This window comes from Endocarpon pusillum, assembly GCF_000464535.1.
Source record: "Endocarpon pusillum Z07020 unplaced genomic scaffold C682903, whole genome shotgun sequence".
Lineage (NCBI taxonomy): Eukaryota > Fungi > Ascomycota > Eurotiomycetes > Verrucariales > Verrucariaceae > Endocarpon > Endocarpon pusillum.
This window is the reverse complement of record NW_006913468.1, coordinates 242,282-254,482: the sequence shown is the minus strand read 5'-3', so window position 1 is coordinate 254,482 and position 12,201 is coordinate 242,282. Positions and strand designations below refer to the sequence as shown.

Sequence of the window (12,201 nt, the reverse complement as noted above, 5' to 3'; positions counted from 1 at the left end):
CATGACATTGAAATCAAGGCTCCCATCGAGCGTGGTGAGGCACTGGTTGAAGTCCTCGAAATTCAGATCGGGCGGCCTTGTACTTGACGAAGCCCTCCTTAAGGTTGCGATTGAAGATGAAGATCCTGACGTCGTCCTCCAGGCCGGTGACGTCGCTGGCGACGGTGATGTCGGTCTTGATGTCGACGGGGAAGGTGCCGAGCGTCTTGCAGTCATTGCCCGTGTTCTCGTCCGCCGGCGGCCGGGTCGACCGACGACACGGCGCAGCCCCTGCGTGATCTCGCCCGCGTCCGGCACGCTCGCGATCGGGTTGTCGCCCGGCAGGTGCGATATGAACATCTGGCATCGGTTCTGCGCGCACACGGTCGTGCTGAGGGTGGTGGTGGCGAGCGCGGCGAGGAGGGTGGGCTTGTGCATCTCTTTTTCTTTCTTTCTTGTTTTGGGGGGGCTGTTCGAGGGGCTTTTGTTTTTTTATAATCAAGACTCAATGGAATGAGAAAATGGATGAGATAGAGAGATGGTTTCGTTCAGGCCAAATGGGCAATTGGAGGACAGACATCGCATCTCTTTATTCTGCATCGCTGAACGCTATTCTACTATCCAGGCAGTCATTTCAAAACAGGGTATGCTTGATGCACTCGGAGAAGCTTGAAGGAATAGGAAATCAAGGGAGTAGCAGTAGGCCTGGACATTGTGCTTGAGACAATCTTCCACGATGGAATGCCCTCGGGTAGGCAGCAATGAGGTGGTGGTGGAGGATGTTGATGCGCCTTTCCGGCACGCTTCATCTGCGACCACGAGGTCACAATGGCTTGAAGTCATTCAGGAAGCCATCTTCAAGCAACGGATTGGGAGCTGGGGGAAGAAATCTCCCTCCTTGGAAGTGGGTAGCTCCGCAAGATGCAAGTCTCGAGTTACACGAAACACTGCCGGCATGAATTACGAATACGCATACTTCATTCCATTGTTTCGACTATATGGCTTGATCATCTCTCACAGGCAGTTGACATTATTCACTCTCGCTGAAACCTCTGAGAGGATGAACAAGCCAGCCAGGCTGCTGAGGCTGCTGACGCACCCAGGCCACGTGCGGCAGAAATGAAACCTCGGTTACACTTACACTTAGCAGGAAAAGGCCCTCTGAAAACTATGCCTAGATTACCATCGATGTGTGGCTTACTTTCAGCCTAACCGTGAGTATGAATTAATTTAAATAAAATTATGCAGCTAAACATCTGGAATCCAATAAAACTGTATTCTTTCGGATGTCATTTTAATGTCATTTTAAGAAAATAACGCTCAAATTCTGGCTAAATTATCGTCATTTGAGCCCATTGATGATCCTTGAAATAATAAAATATCTGCAAAATCACCAAGAGTACATCACTCAACTTGGCCTTCCCCATGGGCTGTAACAGAAACACACAAGTCATGGAGCTCAAGTTTGGGCAATAAAGAAGCTTACTCCGTACAGCTTACACCGTTATGATAAACGTCGCAGAAGCATAGACAGACGAATGACACGCGTGAAGCCCCCTGCCCGTCCACCAATTCATCCTCCCCACTGCTCTACTCTAGCACCGAAAACAACTTGCAAACCCGCTCGTGGTGTATATACATTCCATATATCCTCTTGAGATCCGCAAAACAGCCCAACAGCCAAACAGCCGCTCATCGCCCCTATCCAGTCAAAGAACAGACGTCATCAAGCTAGATCCCCAGCATCAAGAACAAAAATGTTATGTTTTACGCAGAAATACTTTCCGCTTTGGGCTGGCCAGTAACGCTGGACATTCCTCTTGGTGAAGCCTGGCCGGATCCGCCCATGCTGCCCGAGAGAACAGCCTTCTTCTCATCCTCACCATCATCGTCGTAGTCCTCGTCGACATTCACTTTTCGAGCAGCGCCTTCAACCTGCTCCTTCCGCTCCTCCTTCGCAGCATCGTACATGGTGTTCATGGAAGGTATGTGTTGCGGGTGTTGTGACAGTGGTGTATGAGGACTTTGTTGAATGGCATGTTGTGGCTGCATCTGAGATGGAGGAGGAGCTAGTGGAGCTGGATGATGCGCAGCCTCCGAAGGGTGATAGTTTTGGTCGGCGATCCGCTGATTCTCCTTACGTATCTCCGAGGAGCTGCGACGGTGCGCATCGCGAGGGGTGGGAACCCGGCCTGGAGGACTGGCCCGACGGGATGCGTGCTCATCAAGGCGAGCACGAGTCTCGTCATTGGCCACTTTTTTGGAGGGACCGCTTTCGGATTCCCACTCACGATGACGCTTCATTGCAGAAGGCGGCCGATCGTGAGCGTCCCGTGGCATGCCATCCGGCATGGGGTGTGCTGCAGGAGGTGCCGGTGCGCCCGCAGCCATAGACGAGGCGCCGGGGAAGGGCTGGCTATGGTTGTAGGGCTGCTGGTGCGGCTGCGGCGGCTGATGATGATAGCCAGGTCCTGGTGACGGAGGCCTCTCGTCTCTCAGGGGTCTCAACTCGTTCGGGGGGCTGAAAGGCCTTCCGTATGGTGGAAGAGGTCCTTGAGGCAGCAGGGTATGACTGCCGTTGATAGGGGTCCCGTTCGGCTGAGGCTGAGGCCTCACTCCCGGACCGTAATTTTGATTGTTCCTGTCCGGACCGTTGAGTTGCGGTAGAGTGTGTGGTCCGGGTGGATACATGCTCGGAACAGCAGAATTCATTTTGGGAGAAGGAGACATCGGTTTCCTTGCAGGTGTATGTCGGGCCTGATCGGCATAATGTCGAGGTGGTTCCTGCCGGGGAGACGGCTGCCTTTGAGGCGGTGCTCTCATCGAGTCCCTCTGCTCGTAGGGTTTGGCTAGCGGAGGCTGTTGCGGCGGGTTCGAAACGTCAGCGATGTTTCGAGTCCAGTCCGCAACGCGGCCCTGAGGGGGCTGCGGATGTTGTGGAGGTGCAGCTTGGGGAGCCGCGGCACCCCACTGTGGTCCAGGTGGAACGCCCACGCCATTCTGGTAGGCCTGTGGGTGAACATCTTGTGGGATGGGGGCATTGTGCTGGTTAGGACCCGTTGCCTGTCCACTTCGAAGCAACTGCAACCGTGCTTTGATGTGGATGTTAGTCGGATCCAACTCGGCAGCTCTGGTGTATGCATCGAGGGCGTCGTTGGTTTGGTTGTTGCATGACTCATACTGATCAAAGTTAGCCGTCCCACATTCTACCTACCTATATCAAGCAAGGACTCACCAATGTACCCAGGTCGTACCAAACCTCGGAGATGTAAGGATTGAGGCGGATGGCGCGAGAATATGCATCCAGCGCATCCCGATACTGGTTTATCTGGTAGTAAAGGACACCGATAGAGCACCAGAAGGTGGGATTGCGTCCATCCCGATAGACTGCTTGTTGGTAGGCTTCGTACGCCTTGGGGAACTTCTGCTGTGCCATGTAGCAGCGACCCAGCAGGTACCAGCTTTGTGCATCTTCATTATCTGTGTTTTGTATTAGTTACAGTGACAGGGCGTAGCAGATATCTAGCTACTTGCCTGAGCTCACGGACTGCTCCAGATATTCGATGGCTTGTTCTTGGCTCTGGAAGCTGCTACTTTGCTGGTGGTGTAGCCAGCCAAGCTGTTGCAACACCTTTGCATGCTTCGAATCTCGTTCCAGAACACGTCTATATGCGTGCTTGGCGCTCTCGTACTGTTTTTCAAAGGTGAGTGTGCATCCCGGGCAATACCTGGGGACTCAATGGGGTGTTACTGACATCTTTCTGTTGCTCATGCACGTGACCAATCTGGAACCAAATGTCTTCTTCGTTCAATGGGCGTGGAGGATCGTGGACGATGTATCTAAAACACTGCACATCACACAATCAGCCTTATATCACCTAACTAAGCGCTCTTCGGTTGGCACACCTCCAAGCTTTGTTGAAATTTCTGTTGCTGTTTATAGATTATGCCAAGTCTGAAATAGATCTCATTTGCCTTCTCAAAGTCTGGCTGCATGCGCATGACTTGCGAGAATGCTTCTTCAGCATGATCCAGTGATCCGTAACGGTCGTAGAGGATCCCGATCCCGTACCAAAGCTTGGGTTCCTGCTCGAGATAAGTATCATGTTCATTAATCAGGATGGGATGTGAAAGATGGCATACTTTGGGATCACGAAGGTAGTATAGCGCTTGCTGGTAGGAAGTATATGCTTCCTGCAGATTATCCATCATCAAGTGACAATGTCCTGAAAGAGTCATGAGTGGTATGCGAAGTGCGAGGTGCTCAAGTCCTACCTAGACTGCCCCATATTTCGCCATTATTTGCGTCGATCTTGAGGATATTCTGCAAATATTCTACTGCCTTTGCAAATTGTTCCCTGGTTCTCAGGATGGTAGCTATGCCAGTCATCGCCGGTACCGACCATTGGTTGTGTCGCAAGGCGTGTTCGTAAGATTGAAGAGCCCCGTCGAGGTCGCCCATCAGTTCTGCTAAGCTTCCTAGTGCAGATATGAGCACACTTGGGGCGCGCAAATGCTCATCGCTTGCTCACCGAGTTGTATCCATATCTGTTCATTCATCTGAGTTATTATCTGCGGTCCATTGCTCTTCTGCACCGGGATATGACCGTTGACCTGAGGGTGTCCCATCATAGGACCTAGGTGAGCAGGCATACCGCCGGGCGGCGATGGCTGTGGATGACTCGACATTCGGTTCTGTAGGCTGACAGAAGGCGGCTCCTATGAATTCCAATGCTTGCCTGCCAGCAGTAGGTATTGAGATTCAACCGCCGGACGCCTGGCTAATGTTGGGTAGCCCAAAACGTGCCTCCACATGTAACGTGATCAGCAGAGACCTACTATCAATATCCGCGCGGTTTGGCAGAGCCGATAAAAATAACGCGCAATTGGATGTGTCGCTCCTATCAAGTTCGGTGGTAGCACGTCGGCGGGGTTGAAAATTGAAAGCCTGGGGTACAGATGAGGCTCAAGCTGGGATCGGAAGACACCGAGGACCCTTGAGACAATGACAGGGCAGGCGACGAATTGAAGATGCTCCAGAGAACAAGAGGCAAAGTATGAGAAGAATTGCAATGGTGGATGGGTGTGGAGAAGAGCAGAGGTCAGAGAGGTAGGCACCGTTACAGAGGCCGGATCGGAAAGTTCCCAGAGCAGAAACGGGGCGAGCAGGCGATGAATCGATGATAGATGCCTTTGACACTAGTGGTAAGGGTTCTTGTGTCTGTGTCTCGAGCTTTTAGCCCCTCAAACTGAACCTAGGGGTGTAGGGATAAATGTGGAGCACTGCATGGCATGTCAAAGAGTTGGGAGGCTTGACTTAGGCTTCACTTACTAGTGAGTTGGCACGACTTTTCTCGGCGCGGCGGCGGGTGATGGCGCTCCATGGTCATGATTCGAAACCTTGTCCACCCAACCAACCGTTCCCTTTCCCACTCCGAGCCCAAGCCTTTTTGGCACAGGCTAACTGCTAGGCTAGGCTACAGGCTACAAGCGGTAAGCTCCACAGCGCGTGCCGCCTGCCATTCTTCCCCTGCTTGAGATCTATTATTCGTAAAACAGCATCTTCAGATGAAGACGAGGGTGATTTGATCATAGAGCCATCGAGATCGCAAAATAACAAGCAGAGAGATGGCCTATGTGACTCTGGTGACTGAACGATGGATGAGTGCTCGTTCACGGTAGACCGTCTTTTCCTGGATTCGCCGCCCCTCCAACCTCATTTTACGGGAACAAAGAGAACGATTGCCGATGCAACGGTGCATCCATGGAAACCCCTGACCAGATTTTGACTTTGACCGGGGGATGGGGGTGGTCGCTCCACCGAATGCACCTCTCCACCCCGCTAAGCCTGGAACTAGAGGCGCACGCCGGCCTTGCAGCTTCCCTCTGTGCCTCACCCCAACCCATGACATCTTCGTACCACGATACCAAACCCAATAGATAAGCCTGCTGCAGCCACTTGCCTTTGATCGTTTGGGTGTGCTTCGTAAAATACCCGCGTTATTTCCTCCGTCCTTGCATTTATAGGAGCCCCACTCCCTATGCACAAATTTATCCCGTAGTGTCGAGAACCCACATAGCATGTCGATCAACAAGGTGTCAGATCTTATTGTCAGTAAGGATACAACAGGTAAGAGTGGTTCGAAACCCCATGAGCGCTGCCCTTTTGACGGAGTGATTGATGTCCCCTTTTTGTCTTATGGATTTTCCGACAGCCTTTCGCCAACTTGTACTCCAGAAGGGGAAGATCAGGTCCCTGCTGCCACATGCCGATCGTGCAACTGCCTGTGAGACACGACCACCAAACCAGCAATTGTCTTTGTCTAATGAGCTCGCACCAGAGTGAAGCCCCAGCTCAATTCAACTCCGGAGCTCCCTCATGGTGCCGGTGTTCTGTACAAACCGAATCTGTCTGGAGGATAATTGAACAGCTCATTCTTAAGGTAAGCACTAGCCTTAAGCTTTGCTTTGACTTTGAGAGGGTGATGGCAGCGTTTGTTCATCCGTCGCTTAGGCTGCTGATCTTGGAGGGGCTTTCGATCTGTAATGACCGATAATCTGTGCATCGTCATCACTACATTATATCCTGTGCAACATCCTCAGCACGGCGACACAGTTACCCACACCAACGTCTGCAGCGGCACTTAAGCCGCGTGTCAAATGTGGCTTGCATGACGCAGCGGATACACAGCAATTCTTCCCTGAGCTGCAGTAAGCATTTATGACGAGGTCCAATCAACGCAATTGGACATGACAATGTCTTTGTGCTCAGCACAGTTATTCTTTACTGACCAGCAAGATGCTAAAGCACGAATCCGAAAGGAGCGCAAAATTATGCTACATTAGATCCCCAGTTGCCAGTGTTAGATTAACCCACTCTGATCATGATTGCTGCGAATATTCGATATTCGCCATTTCCGCTGCTGTGGGAACGTGCAGAGTCAGCTGCTGCACCCGGGTCGGATAATTGCAGGTCCACAAACCCCTCGACCCTCCTTCTAACGGCGGTCACGGCAGTCAATAGTGCAATATATCAGTCCGAAACAGAATCTTGGAACCTGCTGGGACCATGCGAATATCCGTGTTCCGTGAAAACAGGACGGAATTGCTACAATGGGAGTTTGTGCTCATGTCTATACGCGAGCCGAGCATTCCCATATACTCTTTCATGAAAAGCAAGTTCAACGCATATATGACTATCTCATAGGGATAGAAAATCCGCACTGCCTGGAGCGTTGGCTGCTAGAAGTAGATTCGTAGGGCTAACAAGAATGAGCCTTATGTCGGAAACCGAGAGTATGCCACCACAGACTCGCCGAGTTCTATACAAGATATTGTGCCTGCATAAATTGGCAATCCCACTCGTAAAAGCAGGGAATTATGAAGCAGCACAGCTTCTCCCCACCAAGCTGTACGTGAGTAAAAAAGCTGCTCTAGTACTGAAAAGATTCAATTATGTCTGACAGTTGGAATAGTTTCCAACGAGAGCGAATGCTGCAACTCATGGAAACAGGAGCGGAAGTATGAGCAATATAAAGTGTAATCAACATTGTCTTCAAAAGCCATCGGACCAAGATTTCTGAATTGATAGAGCAGATTGGGGCTTTTCGCAACAATAGCGTGAGGATGAACAGAAAAGATAACTTTATTACAATGCAATAACAATAAGACATAACTTAGGAAAATGCTGCTTTGCAAGTCTTGGCGGTTTTAGCCCTAGCCAAGATTCCACACTCAGCGCTCAAACGAATTTACATCGTGATAGCAACAAATACTCAGGTCACAATATCCCACGACAATGTGAGAAAGCTCATCTACAAGTCAGAAAAGGGTTACTGACTTTTTTTGTGCAGGTCTCACCGAAAATTCGAAGCGCCTCGACATGGTCAGCCTCTACAACCAGATCTAGCAATTCCCACAATGACTGACTTTTCGCAGGTTCGCTAGCTTTCCTACCTCGAAAGCGAGCCTCGAGACATCGTGGAAAGGTTAAGAGGTAAGAATTTCATATCTTTCCAGCTACAACAAGCTAAGTGATCGCAGTTTTCCCAAAGATGACCCCAAGAAACCCGTACACCTCACCGCAGCCATGGGCTACAAGGCCGGCATGACAACTATTGTCCGTGATCTCGATAGACCGGGTGCGAAGATGCACAAGAAGGAGGTGGTCGAGGCTGTAACCGTTATTGAAACTCCACCAGTACGATCCGAGAGCTTAGCATCAATTTACCGATAGATCGCTGATCTGAATTGTAGATGATGGTTGTCGGGCTTGTTGGCTATATCGAAACCCCTCGTGGTCTCCGATCCCTTACAACTGTCTGGGCCGAGCATCTCAGCGACGAGCTAAAGCGACGATTCTACAAGAATTGGTACAAGTCAAAGAAGAAGGCATTCACCAAGTATGCAAAGAAACACTCCGAAAACAAAGCATCCTCAATCACCCGAGAGCTCGAGAGAATCAAGAAGTACTGCACTGTGGTGCGAGTCCTTGCTCATACACAAATCCGTCAGACACCGTTGAAACAAAAGAAAGCCCATCTTATGGAGATCCAGGTAAATGGCGGCAGTGTAGCGGACAAGGTCGAATTTGGTCATGGTCTTTTCGAGAAGCCCGTGGACATTGACACAATTTTCGAGCAGGATGAGATGATCGACTGCATCGCTGTCACCAAGGGACACGGCTTCCAGGGAGTGACTAGCAGATGGGGAACGAAGAAGCTTCCAAGAAAGACTCACAAGGGTTTGAGGAAAGTTGCTTGCATTGGCGCCTGGCATCCATCCCATGTCCAATGGACTGTTGCTCGAGCTGGTCAAGATGGTTATCACCACCGGACTTCGGTCAATCACAAAGTGTATAGAATTGGCAAGGGCAGCAACGAAGCGAACGCTTCTACAGAGTTCGACCCATCGAAGAAGCAAATCACTCCGTACGTTGTACATTCAAGTTATCCAAATGTGCACTAGCTAACGTCGTAACAGGCTTGGTGGCTTCGTCCGCTACGGTGAGGTGAAAAACGACTTTGTCTTGCTCAAAGGATCTGTTCCCGGTGTCAAGAAGCGAGTCATGACACTTCGCAAGTCGATGTTCCCTCATACATCCCGAAAGTCCCTCGAGAAGGTCGAGCTCAAATGGATCGATACGTCTTCGAAATTCGGTCATGGCGCCTACCAAACAGCAGCAGAGAAGAGACACTACCTGGGCACACTCAAGAAGGACCTTTCTGCAGCGGCATAGTTTGCTTCTGAAATGGCGAGTTGTGGGTGGGTGAAAATGCTGCGAGAGCCGTTCTTTCATCAATCGACTTGATGGCGCCAGGTACATGGAGTAGCCATTGTTGCAAGAACTAAAGCCATCAATCACAGGCTTTACAGCACAGATCAATCATGACGTGCGCGTTCTCTCAATATGCATTTGGGTGCTCGATGTCTGTATCGTACTTGGCCAGAGCCGGACAAAATTGCTGGCCAGTATCATAGGCCTGTGACGTCATGCCTGTAAACTGCTCCTAACTGTCTTTTCTTTGCTTGTGCTGGGGGAAGGCCACACTCTTTTAATGTCAGCAACTCATGCAACCAAACCCTGTTGCCATCCTATCCGTCTACCTCGCTTCCTATCATCCCCACGACGACACACTCTACCCTTCCCACTCTCTAAACAATACAGCCTCTACCAGCCGTTGTACTCAAACAAGTCGCTCCCTCTCTCTCCCCCCACTTGCCCACTTTCTATCGTGCCAACCACCCACAGCGCCATCGCTCGTACCACCACCATGGCTTCAGACGAAGACTACACTTCCTTCCTTGAAAAAGCAAACCAACCCACCGGCGCCGCCACCGCCAGCACCACCTCCGCGATCTCCAAACTCCCAAACCAAGCCGACCTCCCATCTCAATCCTCCAATATCCCTCCTGCCCTCAAGTCGCTCGACGTTGCGTTTACATCCGAATCCGATGAGCCTTTCGAGCCCTTCGCTGTCCCTTACCCTGGCTCCTCGTTACCCGATGCGGCGGAGTTCGCGAAGGTGATCAAGCATGAGAAGGGGCAGGCCGGGGTGGAAGAGTTGAGTGTCAAAGATTTTGATCCGAGTGGGGAGTATGCTGAGGTTCTGGAGAAGGTAGCGGAGGCTGCGAGAAATAGGGGGGAGGTAAAATGCTTTAGGGTGGATGCTGGGAGGAGTACAAAGGTGTTGTATTATGTTGTTGGGTTGGATAGGGAGATGGGCAGGCTTGTGGGCGTTAGGGCAGTGAGTGTGGAGAGCTGATAGATCGGGAGTACAAGAGGTTAGTAGGTGACAAGTCGTTTTTTGGCGGAGAAAGCCAAACGCTCTTCGAGTGCTTAATAGCGTCCTACGTAGGGCGGCTCTATTACCATCATTCATGGTAGAGAGTGCAGAGACAGGACATTGTAAAGATGAAAATGCGCCTCGCCGCCGCTGCGGCTTATGTGCCAGGTTGATTACCATACCTCAAGGCCCGACAAGAGAGGTTTCCGGTATGAAAATCCAGAGTTAGCCGTAGAGCCTACAGCTCCATGCTCTTCGCGCAATATCATACCCCATTTCTCGATCTATGTATCATGGACTTGGTTCTGACTCGTAACAATGACACAGTCATGATGTAGATAATGGCCAGGGAAGGAATTCTGACGATTTATAGGGCGTGTTGAGGAGGAGAAGTGCTTAAACATGCATATGACAGAGACAAATGATAGGCCTATTTGAATCACTCATTTACCCCAACTGAACGGGTCTCTCATGACAATTGAAGACATAAAATGTACCCTCGCATCAAGACTGCCCAAGTTTCCTTATTAGTATCTGAAAGTTAGTTGCTGCCCAGTCATGCCTGAAAGAGCTAACACCATTGACCAGCTCAGGGCGTGATTCATGACAGTGGCTATGCACAATACCTACCACATCCTGCTGTGACTACTCATCAGCTTCACTTGAAACTTGCAGGCATACCTGCGTATCTATGAACGTGGTCATACTAGTAGTATTTACTTTAGCATACAGCCTGTACACGTAGATGGCTTGATAAAGTGGTAACTTCGTGCTTGATCATGAGACAAGTGGTCGTACAACTATGACCTATCAGTACCCGAGAAGCATTTCAATCCTGGGCTCTTCGGCGTTTCATGCATAAGACCCTGTGGCTATGGCATTGAGACATGATGCACCAGAGCAACCACAATTGTGTCTCCTCATGGTCTCGAGTATGATAGTACTATGATTGCTATGAATATCAGTGAGGAGGAGCCATATCCTCGTATGGTGGAAGCAAGATTGTTGCGGGCTGTTGATTTCGACTATGACCAGGATTGAATGCTTGCAGGCAAGATTGCAGTCCGCATGGCATGGGCGGGTGCAAAAGAACGAGAACAGGAAAACGAAGGGTTCGCTTAGTAAATGCTTGACAGATCACTTCTGCATCAGCAGCGGACACTGGCTTCAACAAGTACCACAGTAAGTTACTCAGCAATTAATGTGGTATTCTGGGGTGTTGTTTGAGTTAGTAGTGTAGTACTGTAACTTGGTCTTGGGCCAAGAAGCAGCTTTGTCCCAGAAATGTAATAGTATGGTATTGAAGCATGCAAAACAAGCAGAGATCCGGAAAATATTAGTAGGGTTGAGGGCAAACTAGTCTTTAGATTGGACAAAACAAGGGCCAGCCTAGTAAAAATACAATCTCCGTCATCAGGTACATTTGCCACGATACAGGCTGGGTACCTGCTGCCGTGTAACCTCTATGGGCCGCTTTGCTCAGTGCTGCACATCATCTTGACTCAAATTGGTCAGTTGCCCTTGGTAGTGAGACAACAGTACGTAGTACTCACACCAGTGCTGATGTTGCTACAATTGTAGATACAGACTTCCAGTGACGATTGATTGGCATTAAGAGCACAGTTCTTCTGCTGGCGGGCCACAGTTCATGACTCTTGGTATTGAAATTGGGGAACTCAAGAAGAGCTGCATTGTTGTTATGGAGTGATTTTTTTGCATGCATGATTATTGACTTTTTAGTGGTTGTCGTGGTGCGGCGAATTCAAGCGTACTACGTAGTACAAATTGTGGTAGACGGACGGGGCGCCACTAATCACCGGTTGAACTCGCTTAGCGTCAAAACTTCCTTTGCCCATTGTAGTGTAATTACTCCTTTCAACACCACTCCTCAATCACAGGTACCTCACAGTGTATCCTCCTCATTCCGATCTTTCAC

The 12,201-nt window shown here is 50.1% G+C and overlaps 4 protein-coding genes across 4 annotated transcripts; 2 read left to right on the top strand and 2 right to left on the bottom strand.

The window, feature by feature from the left end:
• Positions 1 to 13: 13 nt before the first annotated feature.
• On the bottom strand, positions 14 to 346 carry EPUS_02663 (uncharacterized protein; the record flags this gene model as incomplete). The annotated part of the gene is made up of 1 exon (XM_007787586.1): positions 14 to 346. One exon carries the CDS (start codon positions 344 to 346, stop codon positions 14 to 16), a length of 333 nt encoding a protein of 110 aa, XP_007785776.1.
• Positions 347 to 1,746: 1,400 nt separating this feature from the next.
• EPUS_02662 (uncharacterized protein) lies at positions 1,747 to 4,668 on the bottom strand (the record flags this gene model as incomplete). The annotated part of the gene is made up of 8 exons (XM_007787585.1): positions 1,747 to 3,159; positions 3,215 to 3,459; positions 3,574 to 3,670; positions 3,735 to 3,827; positions 3,886 to 4,065; positions 4,123 to 4,205; positions 4,255 to 4,458; positions 4,512 to 4,668. The coding sequence occupies 8 exons, from the start codon at positions 4,666 to 4,668 to the stop codon at positions 1,747 to 1,749; spliced, it is 2,472 nt and encodes an 823-aa protein (XP_007785775.1).
• Positions 4,669 to 7,359: 2,691 nt separating this feature from the next.
• Positions 7,360 to 9,217, top strand: EPUS_02661 (60S ribosomal protein L3; the record flags this gene model as incomplete). The annotated part of the gene is made up of 5 exons (XM_007787584.1): positions 7,360 to 7,390; positions 7,918 to 7,975; positions 8,023 to 8,179; positions 8,236 to 8,909; positions 8,962 to 9,217. The coding sequence occupies 5 exons, from the start codon at positions 7,360 to 7,362 to the stop codon at positions 9,215 to 9,217; spliced, it is 1,176 nt and encodes a 391-aa protein (XP_007785774.1).
• A 535-nt stretch (positions 9,218 to 9,752) lies between these two features.
• Positions 9,753 to 10,244, top strand: EPUS_02660 (uncharacterized protein; the record flags this gene model as incomplete). Its single annotated transcript, XM_007787583.1, has 1 exon — positions 9,753 to 10,244. The coding sequence occupies one exon, from the start codon at positions 9,753 to 9,755 to the stop codon at positions 10,242 to 10,244; it is 492 nt and encodes a 163-aa protein (XP_007785773.1).
• Between the last annotated feature and the right edge of the window lie 1,957 nt (positions 10,245 to 12,201).